General features: G+C 51.1%; 1 protein-coding gene across 2 annotated transcripts in view; it reads right to left on the bottom strand.

Annotated features, from left to right (window-relative positions):
- Positions 1-182: 182 nt before the first annotated feature.
- RELB (RELB proto-oncogene, NF-kB subunit) overlaps positions 183-16010 on the bottom strand; it is a 29157-nt gene continuing 13329 nt past the window's right edge. For both annotated transcript variants that reach the window (XM_079800569.1, XM_079800568.1), the window contains 8 exons: positions 11206-11363; positions 9612-9703; positions 9337-9468; positions 6876-6980; positions 4826-5041; positions 2994-3062; positions 2779-2856; positions 183-939 (listed from right to left, as the gene is read on the bottom strand). In XM_079800569.1, the coding sequence (XP_079656695.1) occupies positions 554-939; positions 2779-2856; positions 2994-3062; positions 4826-5041; positions 6876-6980; positions 9337-9468; positions 9612-9703; positions 11206-11363 (1236 nt within the window). In that variant the 3' untranslated portion in view covers positions 183-553. The remainder of the gene's footprint in view (positions 940-2778; positions 2857-2993; positions 3063-4825; positions 5042-6875; positions 6981-9336; positions 9469-9611; positions 9704-11205; positions 11364-16010) is intronic.

The raw sequence follows: 16010 nt of genomic DNA, 5'->3' as shown, positions 1-16010 counted from the left end.
GGGCTGGGTGGAAGCGGGTAAAAGCGGGGAAATTGAGGACATCTGTAACGGTGTCAACAATAACAAGTAAATACATAAAACAAAAAAAGAATAAAAACTGAATGGGCAGATAAACATCAGAAGAATAGATTGAGGAGGAACTAATAATAACAAAAAAAAGAGACAAGACCCCTAAGGCTCCAAACTCATCTTTATTGGAAAGACAACAGCCTGTCCCCTATCTTCATGGGAAGGAGGGCTGGAATACCGTCCTCCGTATGTGCACTCGTCAGAATCATCCAGGAGAAGGTGTCCCCAACTGTGGGGACTAAGTGCATGGGAACAAAGTCCCTTTCCTCTCTGGACTCAGTTTTCTCCTTTGTGAAATGGGCTCAGGGGAAACCCGGTGCTGCAGAGCTTCTCACCAATGCTGACAACGTCCGATTCAGAAGGATGAGGTGGGGAGACCTAACCAAGGGTGGCCCGAGGGGGGGTACTGCCCATCCTGGCTGGGTTCCCATGGCCCCTTCCACCTCCCTCCCCATCCAGTGCCTCTCCTCTGGCACTGAGGTGGTTACGTGGCCTCAGGCCCGGGGGACAGGAGGCCACCCCCAAAGCCCACCTCACGGTACTGGTTGGGGAACATGTTGCTGCCCACAAGGCTGGCAGTGCCCCCATCCCCAGGGACTGGAGCCTGGTATGAGTCCAGTGTCATTGGCTCAGGGCCCGATGGCTCCCCGACGGTGGGCCCTGCAACCCCATTGCCTGAGACAGCGCTGGCAAGTGGCGGAGCAGGGGGCAGCATGTCCAGCATGGTGAAGAGTGCAGGGTTCGTGGTTTCATAGGGAAAGCCATCGTCCAGGAGGTCCGGCCCACCAGGGGGCTCCAGGCCGGGGAGGGACACAGTGCTGGGGAAGAAGTCTGAATCAGGCAGCAGGGCTGACGGTGGGAGGAACGGGCCTGCAGGGATGAGAGGAGAGAGAAGGAAGCGTGGTGGCTTGAGAGTCGACTTCTGGCCAGGCTCTAACTCCAATGGCCAGTCCCAGGCGAAATGTGTGATCCGTGTGGCTTCTTTTAATCCCAAGGAGAACCAGGGTTGAAACAATACTGCAATGCTGGGGAGTTTTCCCTAAGAATGAGGACGGAGCCGAAACCGGTTTGGCTCAGTGGATAGAGCGTCGGCCTGAGGACTGAAAGGTCCCAGGTTCGATTCCGGTCAAGGGCATGTACCTTGGTTGCGGGCACATCCCCAGTAGGGGGTGTGCAGGAGGCAGCTGGTCGATGTTTCTCTCTCATCGATGTTTCTAGCTCTCTATCCCTCTCCCTTCCTCTCTGTAAAAAATCAATAAAATATATTTAAAAAAAAAAAAAAAAGAATGAGGACGGAGAATGGGCTCAACAGCCCCCCCCCCAAATATAAAGGCAATCAAAAAAGTGAAATATCCACACATGGGAGAAGTTGCCAGTCCCCAAACTGGAAGGTAAACTGACAAGTGTCGTTATAGGAGAGCCTCTGTTTTTGAGACAAGACACACTTCACCAGCGAAGTCTGATTATGCTTATCTCAGAAAGAAACACAGGGCTGCTGGGATTTTATTTCCCAGCGTCCCTTGCAGCTCGATATGGGCCCCGCCTGCGTTCTGCGGGCTGGAACGTGGGCATGATGGCTGGAGCTGCAGCAGACATTTGGACCATGACATGGAAACTGAGTTGAAAAAGGCAGAAGCTTGGGACTATGGTGACCATGCAGCCACCAAACCATCCCTGGACCACCTACCTTTGGACTGTGTTTATGTGAAAGGACAGATAAATTCTGTCCTATTGAAACCTCTGTTGTGTTGGGTTTTGCTGTGAGTACAATTAAACATGATCATAACAAATGGGGGTGAAGAGGCGGGGCATTAGTTACCAGTTGCAGAGGGGTGGGAGGGACAACAAATGGTACTTGCAATACCCAGGGTGGGGCTGGCTGAAATGCCCAGGCTGGGCTGACTGAGTGGTGGGTGGCTGGCTGGGAGCTGGGCGCCCTGGGGCAGAGGGGTGTCAGGGACAGAGCTAGTGGTCAGCAGGTGGGAGGTCTCTGATGGCAGCCAGATGGGACTATATAGTTCATGGGAACTGGAGACTGGCATGGGAGTTGAGATGAAGGCAGGGGGAGAAGAGGCCAGAGGGTGGTCAGGCTAGACAGGCTCTGAACTTGAGGTTGGCTGGCTCTGACAGCCATCCCCAGTCATCCACCTCCTACTCCCGCTGCCTGTTTCACACCCATCATCACTAATCTATACTGATGCTCAGATGCCCTGCTCCACCACGGGTTAACTGTGGGACCTTGGACAAAAGACTTTTCCTCTCTGAGCTTCAGTGTTTTTCACCAGTAAAACGGGGGGCTGGGGAGAATGAGAGCAGCCACCTTGCAGGGCGATGGTGCAGATCAAATGAGAAAAGACACACGAAGCACTTCTGTGCCTGTCATATAGTGCCTGTAAAATACGTATATTAAATTTTAAAAGGCCAATGAGATAGGTGTGTGGTGAGACTTTCCAGGCACGCCTCTGAGGCTCTGAGAGGTGGAGCAACTCGGCGAAGGTCACACAGCCAGTAGATGGTCCAGTGGAGATCAGAGCCTCCGGACTGCGTCCAGAATGGCTATTCTTCCCACTTTATGTTGCTGGCCAAGTGGGGTGTTGCTGGCCGGCCTTGTGGGAGCTTTGGGGGGACCAGAAGCCTGAAAAGCAGGGCTGCAGCTCACCCTCAGCCCACCCCAGGAAGGGGGGGCGCTGGCACAGAGCTGGGACCCACCTGAGCCATGGCTGGGCAGGAACTGGTCCAGGAAGACTGGCTTTTTCCTCCGTCGCTTGCTCTCGATGCCATGGGGGTCTGCGGGAAGGCAGAGGTGAGGACCCCTGGACCCAACAGCCCCTCCTCCCCAGCCTGCGGCAGGGCAGGACAGTGGGGCCAGTCACCCCCTCCCAGGGACCTGGAGATGGGTGTGGGGAGGGGCAAAGGAGACATACCAGAACTGTTCAGTTCTCCAAGGACGTCGGGCATCCCCCGTTTCCGCTTCTTGTCCACGCCGTAGCTGTCTGTTCAGGAGATATCAGGGACATACAGAGTAACCCATCAATAGGAACAATTAAGAATTAATTTTAGAGACCATTTAGGACGTTGTTGAGCTGTTCTAGTTCTTGACCAACCCATGCAAATAGATGTCCACATCTTAATCAGAATAAAACACAAACCCACTTCTAACCAAGCTGGTCTTTGTTGTTCCTGGAACACCCCAAGCACTATCCTGCCTCAGGGCCTTTGCACTTGCTGTTCTAGCTGCTTAAAACACTCTTCCTCACCCTGGCCAGTGTTGCTCAGTGGTTAGAGGGTCAGCCCAAGCACCCAAGGGTCGCGGGTTTGATTCCCAGTCAAGGGCACATACCTAGGTTGGAATTTCTATCCCCTGCCTGATCTCTGGCACATGCGAAAGGCAACCAATTGATGTGTCTCTCTCATATCGATGTCTCTCTCTCTCTCTCTCTCCTTTCTCCTTCCCTCCCTTCCACTCTTTCTGAAAAAAAAATCAATGGAAGCCCTAACCAGTTTGGCTCAGTGGATAGAGCATCGGCCTGCGGACTGAAAGGTCCCAGGTTCGATTCTGGTCAAGGGCATGTACCTTGGTTGCTGGCACATCCCCAGCAGGAGGTGTGCAAGAGGCAGCTGATTGATGTTTCTAACTCTCTATCCCTCTCCCTTCATCTCTGTAAAAAATCAATAAAATATATATTTTTTAAAAATCAATGGAAAAACTAACCTTGGGTGAGGATTAAGAAAACACAGCAACACTCTTCCTCAACTCCCACCCCTCCCTGGAGAACTTCTTATTCATCCTCCCATCTTCAGCTCAGCTATCCCCTCCTCCAGGCAGCCCTCCTTGACCCCTAAGTCTGGGTCAGGTACCCCCTCTGGGCAATCTGAGTCCCCTGAGCAATTCCTTCCCAATCCTGCCCACTCTGGTTGTCACTGTATGTGAATGGGTCTGCCCTCCATAGGTCTGAGAATTATGAGGGTAGGACTGGGGCTATTTGGTCACCACTATGTCCTCAGCACAGGGCCAGGCATGAGCAGCGTGATGAGGAGAGCAATGATTAAATCCTCCCTCAAGCCCTGGCCGGTTTGGCTCAGTGGATAGAGCATCCGCCTGTGGAAGAGTCCCAGGTTCGATTACGGTCAAGGGCACATGCCCAGGCTGCAGGCTCAATTCTCAGTGAGGGGCGTGCAGGAGGCAGCTAATTAATGATTCTCTGTCATCACTGATGTTTCTCTCTCTCCCTTCCTCTCTGAAATCAATAAAAAAAATATTTTTTAAAAATCCTCCCCCAGCCGAAACCGGTTTGGCTCGGTGGATAGAGCGTCGGTCTGCGGACTGAGGGGTCCCAGGTTCGATTCCGGTCAAGGGCATGTACATTGGTTGTGGGCACATCCCCCGGAAGGGGGTGTGCAGGAGGCAGCTGGTCGATGTTTCTCTCTCATCGATGTTTCTAGCTCTCTATCCCTCTCCCTTCCTCTCTTTAAAAATCAATAAAATATATTTAAAAAAAAAATCCTCCCCCAAATGCCATGAGGTGGGTACTATTATTATCTCCATTCTGCACAGAAGAGTGAGACGCTGAGAGGCCAAGGTCACACAGCCAGTAAGTGGCAGAACCGGGATTCAAACCCCAGTCTGTCCAGCTCTGAGCCTGCATTCTACTTCTGCCTCTTCCCCTTTCCCTCTGAGTTGCCCCAAGCAAGGCCAAAGGCCTGGTCTCTGGGGGGGGGGGGGGGGGGGGGGGTCGCCCCGAGTTGCTGTGGTTACCGTGGTCCCGAGGCAGGTATGTGAAGGGCAGAGGCTCGCTGCACACCCCGTCGGTGAGCCGCTGCAGGAAGACATTGACTGTCACAGGTTCGACGATCTCCAGGTCCTCGTAGGGCGGAGTCTTGAACACGATGGCAATCTGGCGGTGCACGTCGGCCTGGGAGAAGTCCGCCCGGCCTTCCCAGGAGGCACTGCTGAACACCACTGATATATCCTCTGTGGACAGTCAGGACATCAGCTGAGCAAGGACACTGGCCCCCTGGGCCCCCAACTCCCTCCGTCTCCCCCAAATCAATACTAACATTCCTGAGAACAAAACGAATCACTGTGGCCACTAACCTTCTGTTAGCACCTACAGTGTGACACACGGACATTCACTACCAATTATGATATAGTATCTCATTTAATCCTTTTATCAACCCGAAAGGCAGCTAGAATGAACATTCCCACGGGGTCAGGGGTCCCCGAGACCACCGTCAGATTCAGTGATTCACGAAGGGGACTCGCAGGACTCGGCATACAGTCTGTATCCAACATCATCTCCCAAGAGGGGTCCTTCATGGCCCCCCCCGCTAGTAAAACTGTGCCCCACCACCCCTCCAGCCATTCTCCTCCATCCCCTTTCTCAGTATCCTTTTTCTCCAAATACTACCTTTTCACATCTCCCTGAATTGTTTTCAACTCTATTATTTTCCCTCCCAGGGGAAATGAACAGCAGTGTGCCTGGATTCAAATCCCATCGCTACCTGCCTAGCTGTGTGGCCTTTCGCCAGTTACTTCATCTTTCTGCGGCTCAGTCTCCTCATCTGTAGACGGAGATTATAATAATAAGCTCTACCTCACAGAACTATTAGGCGATTAGACGATCTAATGAATGATGCGTGCAAAGCGCTTACAGCAGAGCGTGGCATCCGGTCAGAGCAAGACAAGTCTCAGCCCTGCTTTGTTGCAGTCAGCGGTGCTGTTATTTACAACAGGGTAACATGACAGAAAACGCAAAGGGTGCAGACGAGATACAGGGTGTCCCTCCAAAATGTACTTACACTGTAACAGCTGGTAGCTGCTCCGTTTTGAAAGTGAAATGTATTTCAATAAACACTGCCTTTGTAATTATTCCAAGTGTGTGTATACCTTTTGGGGGGGGGACACCCTATATATACAATAAAAGGGAAGGCTCCCTCCTGCCGTCTCGCAGACAGGCAACCCTTGGTAGAGGTTTTTAAATTTTATTTTAGTTTTTAAAATATATTTTTATTTATTTCAGAGAGGAAGGGAGAGAGAGAGAGAGAAACATCAATGATAAGAATCACTGATGGGCTGCCTCCGGCACGCCCCCTACTGGGGATTGAGCCCGCAACCCGGGCATGTGCCCTTGACCGGAATCGAACCCAGGACCCTTCAGCCCACAGGCCAATGCTCTATCCACTGAGCCAAACCAGCCAGGGCTATATATATATTTTTTTAGGAGTGTGTGAGTCAGGGGTCTCCAGGAACAGAGAAGGGACAGGATGTGTATGTGTGAGAGAAACAAAGACAGAGGGACAGATACAGCAAGAGATGAGACCGAGAATCAGAGAGAGAAAGGGAGGAAAAGGGAAACCGGCAGAGGGACACAGAGAGACGGAGAGAAACAGCGACGGAGAGACAGACAGAAACAGAGCGGAGGGTTTCTGAAGAAACCCATCTGAAGAAGGGACATTTGAACAGACATGAGGGACATGGCGAGATGCTCCGCCCATCCTCAGTTGTCCTCCGTTTTCTTCAGCCAGAGCCCTTATCACAACCATCACAAAGCATTGATTTGTGCAACTCCACGGTTTTTGTATCAGCCTCCCAGACAGTGAGCTCGTGGTGGCGCGGTCTGATGGCCCTCCTTCTCTGTACGTGGATGAGTGAGTGACTCAGGAAGTGACTGAGCCAATCGGCTGTGTCTGACTCCAAAACCAGAGTTCTGGCTCCTTCCGCCCCACAGCCGGTGCTCCAGCTCCTCCCGGGCTACCCCACAAGCCGCCAGTCCCCCTGGGCCTGCTGGCTGCCCCAGGCCCCTCACCTTTCTGCACCTTGTCACACAACAGGTAGAGCTCCTCACCACCTGTGCACTGCCCACTCTCCTTGTTGATCCGGCAGATGCGTAGCTCGGACGTGTTTGTGGACTCTGGGAAGGAGCATGAGGAAGAGGTACATGAGACAAAAACAGGAATTCGGTCACCAAATCCTTACCAGGTACCCCGTGGTGCCCACCCTGGGCTGGGGAGAGGTGGGAGACAGAGGACCCAGGGCACCTGTCCCTCCTGGAACCCATGGTCGGGGTGGAAAAAGAAGCCGCTCAGACAAGAGGGGGTTAATGGACAATCACAAGTCCTCCATGCTGAGGTCGGGTGAGTGTCTGGCTAAAGGAGAGACCCTCAGAATTTAGGGAGAGTTGGCAGGGTCAGGCATCAGCGCCAATTCTTAGATGAGGGTTAATGTCCTGAAACCTGTGGTGGACACCTGTTGTTTTACCTCTACCAGTCCTGGTCCTCCTTCTGCTAACTGCCCCCCAATTTTCTTTGGAGGGACCACCCCACATCTCAGTCATGGGGGTTGGGTAAGGCTGAGTCCACTCCCTAGCTCAGCAGTGAGCATGTGCCCCAGAGCTGGCCAATCAGAACATCACCTCCTCCTGGCCACAGCTGATTGGTCAGAGTGGACACATGACCAACCTCAGGCCAATGAGAGACAGCCCTGGGACTTTGAGCAAGACTATTGGGAGAGGGGGAGAGGTGCCAGCCTGGTAGGATGTAAGCCTAGGGCTGCACACAATTATCTTGCCCCCAGGTGGGACGGCATTGCCAAGAATGACTCTAACATGGAGGAGGCATAGCTGGAGAGGACACAGACTCCTAATGACATCTCTGAGGACCTGGATGCAGCCAGACCTGAAGCACTGTGCTACCTCGAGATTTTTTTTAGTTAATGGAACAAATTCATTTTTTTTTCTCTTTCTATCACTAGCATCCATAAAAGCCCTGATTGAAGTAATAGCCTTCCCTTTAATGCTTATGGCAGTCACTGTAAGCTGGCTAAAACCTAGCAGCCATTCCCAACCCCCTCTTCCATGCCTGTACTCGTCTATATAGGATGAAAACCTAAATACTTTCTTTCCCAGACTCCCTTGCAACCATGGGACCAAGTCTGGCCAGTGGGACATAAGCAGAAGTCTAACTTGGGTGGTGAACGCACAACTCAATATACAGATGATGTATTATAGAACTGTATCCCTGAAGCCTGTGTGATTTTTATTAGCCAATGGCATCTCAATGAAGTCAATTAAAAAAGGGGAGGGGGAAGCCCGGCTGATGTGACTCAGTGGTTGAGCACTGACCCATGCATGAACCAAGAGGTCACTGGTTAGATTCCCGGTCAGGGGACATGCCCAGGTTGGAGGCTGGATCCCCAGGTAGGGGGAGTGCGGGAGGCAGCCTATGATGATGTTTCTCTTTCATCGATGTTTCTATCTCTCTATCCCTCTCACTTCCCTCTCTAAAAATCAATAAAAACATATTTTTTAAAAAAAAGGGGGGGGGGAAGAAGTCAAATGGAGGGGGGTTCTGGGACATGTATTATTTTCTCCATCAAAGACAGAAACATTATTCCTCGTGCTGCCTCTTCCCTAGGAGAGCCTAGGACAGCTGTACAGGCCGCACACTCTGCAACACTAGGAGGTCCCGCTTCCATAGGCCACATGGGAAACGCTGAGGCTGGAACTGTCAGTGGGCAGCTACTCGCCATACGGGGTGGCACTGCCCATCACGCCTCGCATGCAGACATGAGGGCTGGAGCTGGAGCAGCCAGCTCATGACCCCGAGGGGAAAGCAAAGAGAATCACAGAGCTGCTGAACCAGCTCCCCGATGCTGCTGAGCAGCTGAATCCACAGGACCAGACTTCATAACTGAGACATAGACACATAAAGAACTCCCACCCTAGCCCTAACTGGTTTGGCTCAGTGGATAGAGCATTGGCCTGTGGACTGAAGGGTCCCAGGTTCGATTCTGATCAGGGGCACATGCCCGGTTGCAGGCTCGACCCCCAGTGGGGGGCATGCAGGAAGCAGCCAATCAATGATTCTCTCTCATCACTGATGTTTCTATTCCTCTCTCCCTTCCTCTCTGAAATCAATAAAAATATTTTTTTAAAAAAAGAACTCCCACCCTAGCCAGTTTTGCTCAGTGGTTAGCGTGTCAGCCTGAGGACTGAAGGGTCTTGGGTTGGATTCCAGTCAAGGGCACGTACCTCGGTTGCAGGCTCTATCCCCAGCACTATTTGGGGCATGTGTGCAGGAACCAATCGATATGTCTCTCTCTGTCTCTTCCCCTCCCTCCCACTCTCTAAAAATCAATGGAAAAAAATATCCTCGGTGAAGATTAACAAAAAAAAGAAAGAAAGAACTCCATGTTGGTCCGTGCCTTTGTGGGGCTTTTTGGTACCTGCAGCCAAAGACAGTCCTATGGCCACAGCACCCTGGACTCACTCTTGTCATAGACGGGCTCAGAGAGCACGGGCTCCATCTGGCGCATCTGCCCCTGCTGGTCCCTGTAAGAGGCCTGGAAGCAGATCCTCACGACGTTCATGTCCACCTCCTGATGGTTCTTCAGGGACCCGGCTGTGAGAGAGACGTGGGAAAGCTGAGGGTGGGGGTCGACAGCCTGGTGGGGGATGGGGGAGAGAGAAGGACTGGAGGAGAAGGTGGGGCCCAGAGAAGGCCAGGGGAGGGGAGTGGGCAGAGGGGTGGGGGGCTGGGCTCACCATTATACGGGTCGATGCCCAGCTGGATTTTCCGCTCTATGGCAGCCTCGATCTCCTTCTTCCTCACACACTGGATGCCCAGGTTGTTAAAGCTGCGTGGGGGGCAGGTGGGAAGGGAGGTCACCACCAGGGGGCAGGGGTAGCTCTAACCCCCAGGAGGACTCCAGCAGATGCCCCCTGCCTTGGGGCGCACAGTCTCAGAGGCTGAGGCACCCTGGGCCCAGCGGTCCCAGCTCTGAAGGGGTCTGGGGCTCAAACCCTCCAGGGGTGTCAACACTGGCCAACCTCATTGATAAGAAAACTCAGATGAAACACCAGCGCAATGCCAATGTTTACGAACTCATCCAAACAGCAACGATCAAAGCATGTGCTGGCACCCTCTGCTGGTGAGGTTGTGGAGAGGCAGCCACGCTCGCCCCCTGCTGTGGGGCTGGAAAGGGCTCCAGCAATCACACATTGGAGGACGATCTGGCCGTATTCATTCATTCCTCAAATATTTTCCGAGCACCTACTGTGTGCCAGGCATGTGCTATGTGCCGGGGGATATAGCAGGGAACAAGAGAGACAAAATCCCTGCTCTTACTAAATGTATAGATCACTGAGAGTATACATGTACCCACCTGGAGCTGGCAATTTCATTTCTAGGGATTTATCCCAGAGAAGAAATGATCTATACATCAAGCAATTCACTGCAACCCAGTTTATCATAGAAGCACAAGGGACTGAAACCATTGTAGGTGCCCATTAATAGAGGACTTGCTAGGCCGGTGTGGCTCAGTGGTTGAGCGTCAGCCTATGAACCAAGAGGTCACAGTTCGATTCCCGGTCAGGGCACATGCCTGGGTTGTGGGCTCGATCCCCAGCTGGGGGACGTGCAGGAGGCAGCCGATCAATGATTCTATCTCGTCACTGATGTTTCTGTCTTCCTCCCTCTCCCTTCCTCTCTGATATCAATGATATATATTGATATCAAGTCACGGTGTGCAGCCACACATTGGAATATTATGCAGCCAGTAAAAAGGACAGGGCAGCTCTAAATGTTCTGAAAGGCACGACCTCCAAGATGTACTGGAACACCAAAATGAGGTTCGAGTGTCTGCTATTATTTATAAGGAGAGAAAAGATATATCTATGCAGAGCATATTTTTAATTGCCCCCAGGAAGGGACACGAGTGTCTGGAAGACCAAAGAAGGAAGGAGATTCATTTTTCACTGCACACTCTTTCTGAACCTTTTAATTTTTTATTTATTAAAAACATATAAATTATAAAGTGAAAGAACGGGCCTGCAGGTAAGCCGGGTCTTGGGTCAGATCCCAGCTCTGCCATTGGCTCTCTGTAGCCCTGCAGCCTCTCAGAGCCTCAGTTTCCTCCTCTACAATACGGAGATAAATAGAGCGATGGGAAGGTGTGGGGCAGGGCGCCAGGCCTGAGGAGACCCCTCCACCGCCACAGGCCTCAGTCCCCGCAGTTGGGAGATGCAATCGGGAGAGTCTGGCTCAGCGGGGCCTGGCCCCGAGGTCTCCCTGGGTGATTCTCAGCCCCTCAGAATCTCCATGACCAAGAGCGAAGGGTCTGGGGTCAGGGTTGGGTACCTGTGCCGGGGGCTGACGTGAGGCCGGAGCCGCACCCTGCAGACGCCGTCAGTGCAGTCTTTCCCCACGAGGCTGTGGGGGTGCACGCGGTGAGGCCAGTCCTTCCACACCAGGCACGCGGTCACCTCCACCTCCCGCAGCCCTCCACAGTCCCGGAGCTGCAGGAAGACAGGTGCTCTTTTGGGGGTCCCATCGTAGATAGCTGCATCTATCCCAACTCCCTGGGGACTCCCCACGCCCTCCCCCTAAAGTGATGGACGGGTGTTTGCTTAAGACCCCTCTGAGCTCCTCCACCGGAGACGTCCAGCTGGTGCCCGGAGGGCCTTGGAACATGTTCGCTGCCCCCAGGGGAGCTTCCTTTGGCCACTCAGACTTTTAAACGTCGGATGCCCACCAGGTCTCTAAGGACTGCCCGCAGATAACATCCTTGTGACAAGGACAGGAAGTGTCCACCACCTTAACCAGGTGATCCAGGTCACCATCACCGAGCCTGGGCCCAGGGGACTCCGGCATGCCCCATGGCCGGGAAGGACACACCGTCACGGCTGTGGTGGCGCCCCCAGAAGTGCCTCCCCTGAATCTAATTGTGGGGAGGCACCAGACAAACCCAACTGCAGGTCACCGGATCAAAAATATCAGTGTCGCTCTAACTGGTTTGGCTCAGTGGATAGAGCGAGCGTTGGCCTGCGGACTCAAGGGTCCCAGGTTCGCTTCCGGTCAAGGGCATGTACCTTGGTTGCAGGCACATCCCCAGTAGGGGGTATGCAGGAGGCAGCTGATAGATGTTCCTCTCTCATTGATGTTTCTAACTCTCTATCCCTCTCCCTTCCCCTCTGTAAAAATCAATAAAATATTTTTTTAAAATATCAGTGTCATGCAAGATGATAAAAAGATGGGTGTTGCCCTAGCTGGTGTTGCTCAGGGGTCAGAGTGCCGGCCCACACACGGAAGGGTCGTGGTTCGATTCCTGGTCAAGGACAGGTACCTGGGTTGCAGGTTCCATTTCAGGGCACGTGCGGGAGGCAACCAGTCAACGTCTCTCTCCCTCCCTTTCTCCGTTCCACTGTCTCTAAAAAATTAATGGGAAAAATATCCTTGGGTGAGGATTAACAACAATAAAAAGATGGGTGTCATATTTTGGATTAAAGGAAAATAAACGCGCAGTTTGAGCTGGCTGGTAGTTCCATAGTGTGTACATAGGTAACCAATAAACAGAATGGGTTCAGAGGCATGGGATCATGGCACAGACTGCTGGACCTCAAGGGGGAGGGGAGGGGCAGGGAGAAATTAACCAATAATTTATATGCATACATGCATAGCCTATGGATAGAGACATAGCATGGTGAATGCCTGGGGTGGGACGCGAACTGGTGGAAGGGCAATGGAGGAAAAATGGGGGACAGCTATAATACTCTCAACAATAAAGACAAATAAATAAAAATGTATCAAGAGTTGATCTTAACAAATATGTGAAGGTAAAATATGATAATATATAAGTTTATTATATTAAATTTAATATTAACTTCCTATTCAAGGTTAATTTGAATAAGTTAATTGTTAATTTGATATTTAAAATTACACTTAAATTTTTAATTATTAAATTAACATTGTAAGATAAAATACAACTTAAAATATAACTCAATTTTTTTCAAAAGGAGAGAGACTAGCCTGGCTAATGTGGCTCAGGGGTTGAGCATCGACCTATGAACCAGGAAGTCATGGTTCGATTCCCAGTCTGGGTACATGCCCAGGTCATGGGCTCCATTCCCAGCAGGGGGCGTGCAGGAGGCAGCTCGATCCACACTGGGGATCGAGCCCACAACCTGGGCATGTGCCCTGACCGGGAATGGAACCAGTGACCTCGTAGTTCATGGGTCGATGCTCAACCACTACTGAGCCATGCCGGCTGAGCCAGATTCTCTTTTTAAAAAAGGAAGTTTTGGCAAATGGGCTGAATTTCTGCTCAGCAGCCAAAGGCGGCAGTGGATAAAAAGCTACTCCTTTAGTCCTGATGGTGTGGCTCAGTTGGTTGAGCTCCCTCCTGCACACCAAGATGTCAACCATTTGATTCCTGGTCAGGACACATGCCCGGGTTGCATGCTCGATCCCCACTTGGGGGCGTGCAGGAGGCAACCAATTGATGTTTCTCATCGATTTTTCTCTCTCTCTCTCCCTCTCTCTAAAAAAAATACATTAAAAAAACACATATAAAAACAAAAAAACAAACCCTTTAAACCACGGGCCCAGACCAATGAAGCTTTGTTAGGTGACTTGCTAGGCCCTGGTCTGAACTACTAAAGCTGGTGCCTGTAAAATACAATAAACCTGCCTAGCTGACCTGCTCAGTGGTTGAGTGTCGACCTATGAACCAGGAGGTCAGGGCTTGATCCCCAGTGGGGGGTGTGCAGGAGGCAGCCAATTAGTGATTTTTTCTCATCATTGATGTTTCTTTTTTATTTTTTTTTAAATATGTTTTTATTGATTTCAGAGAGGAAGGGAGAGGGAGGGAGAGATAGAAACACCAATGGTGAGCCAAAACCGGTTTGGCTCAGTGGATAGAGCATCGGCCTGCGGACTCAAGGGTCCCAGGTTCGATTCCGGTCAAGGGCATGTACCTTGGTTGCGGGCACATCCCCAGTAGGGGGTGTGCAAGAGGCAGCTGATCGATGTTTCTCTCTCATCGATGTTTCTAACTCTCTATCCCTCTCTCTTCCTCTCTGTAAAAAAAAAAATCAATAAAATATATATATTAAAAAAAAAAAAAAGAAACACCAATGGTGAGAGAATCACTGATCGGCTGCCTCTTGAACGCCTCCTCCTGGGGATCGAGCCCACAACCTGGGCATGTGCCCTTGACTGGAATTGAACCTGGGACCCTTCAGTCTGAAGGGTGACTCTCTATCCACTGAGCCAAACCATCTAGGGCCATCATTGATGTTTCTATCTCTCTCTCCCTCTCCCTTCCTCACTGAAATCAAGAAAAAAAAATTTTTTAAAAAATACAATAAACCGGTATGGTTCAGTGGGATAATACTGCCCTCTAGCGGACATTCGAGACATTGGGTGATTTTGGTTGACACTGATGGGCACCCTCAGCAGGCAGTAGACAGGGCCAGAGATGCTACACAGCCTACAAACCAAGGGCAGTCCCACACAAGTCCTGCAAGACTTCTGATCCTCCCACCACCATTTCATGTCAGTGAAAAACCTGTTTAAAATCACCAGAGCCCAGCCCTAGCCGGTGTGGCTCAGTGGATAGAGCATCAGCCTATGGACTGAAGGGTCTCAGGTTTGAATCTGGCCAAGGGCATATATTCCCAGGTTGCAGGCTCTATTCCCAGTAGGGGGCATGCAGGAGGCAGCTGATCAATGACTCTCTCTCATCACTGATGTTTCTATCTCTCTCTCCCTCTCCCTTCCTCTCTGAAATCAATAAAAATATATCTTTTTAAAAAATCATCAGAGCCCAGAAACTAGTACTGTATTTTCCCCTTAATTTTAAAATACACTGAATTGTTTTAAGTCACCGAGTCTGCCAGGCTGGTTCAGGCTGCATTCGTGGCCACTGCATTAATGAGGTCAAAAGCAACTGCCACCTTCATTATGCTTCCCTGGGACTGTGCCCGAGAATTTACAGACTGAAATACAATGTGCTGACATACGCTCCACCAGTTTCCTTTTATTTCTCCTTCTGTCCAAGGTTAGGGCATTATGGATTCTGGGCGTGATTATGAGTAGAGGTAAGTAATATTATTAATACATTTCATTGAGGCAGATAGGGTTAAAACCATTCATTTAACCAGCTTCCTGCTACAATGTTAGGAGATCCTGAAGAGATCGGGGTTGGTCTCAGGATTCAGGAAGGCTGCAGGGCTGAAAGCTGTTCATCTCTGAGATGTCACACAAGACTGTGGGTAAGGCATGAGGCCTTGGAGGGAGTCAGACCTGGTACCAAACAGGCCCTACCACTGGCCGACTGCGCGCTGAACTCTCTGGCCTTACTGTCCTTAACTGTAAGATGGGTATCATGAAGTACCTGGCACACAGGAGCACTTAGTACATGCCAGTAATTGCTAGGGTAAAAGTGCTGTGTGCCCCTGAGCAAGTAACTGACCGTCTCTGAGCCTCGTTTCCTCTTCTGAAAAAATGGGGATAAAAAAAATCCTAAATCCAGAGTCAGAAACAGGTCATCCCTGTTTCAATAGTGTTGGGCATTTACTGTTCTAACTCTCTCTCCCTTCTTCTCTAAAATCAATAAAAACATAGCCTCCGGTGAGGATTTTAAAAATAATCTACACTAATAAAATAGAAACATGCAAATTGACCGTACCTTCACGACGCCCACCCGCCAATCAGGAGTGAGTATGAAAATCAACACAACAAAGATGGCGGGTTAATTTGCATAAGCAGGTGCTGAGCAGCCGGGGGCGGGGCGGGATGCAGGCGTTCCACACCACCCCAGCCACTCCGGGCCTCTGGGAAGCGTGGGAAGGGGGAAAGGCAGCTCCGGCAGGAGTGAAGGCGGTGCCGGCAGCCAGGGGAAGGAAGGCCCGTTCTGGCACGAATCTTCGTGCATCAGGCCTCTAGTAATAATAATAAAAGAAGAGGCTATTTGAACACACAAAGAGACACCAGACAAGTGTGACACCGAGAAAGACCATTTGAGGCCACAGTGAGAGGGGCTGTCTGCAAGCCAAGGAGAGAGGCCTCAGAGGAAACCAACCCAGCCAACACCTCCGTCTTCGACTTGCAGCCTCCAGAACCGTGAGAAATAAATTTCTGTTGTTCAAGCCACCAGTCTGTGG

This window comes from Cnephaeus nilssonii (genome assembly GCF_951640355.1).
Source record: "Cnephaeus nilssonii genome assembly, chromosome: 20".
Lineage (NCBI taxonomy): Eukaryota > Metazoa > Chordata > Mammalia > Chiroptera > Vespertilionidae > Cnephaeus > Cnephaeus nilssonii.
Note: the sequence above shows the minus strand (reverse complement) of the source record. Positions and strands in the feature narration are given on the sequence as shown.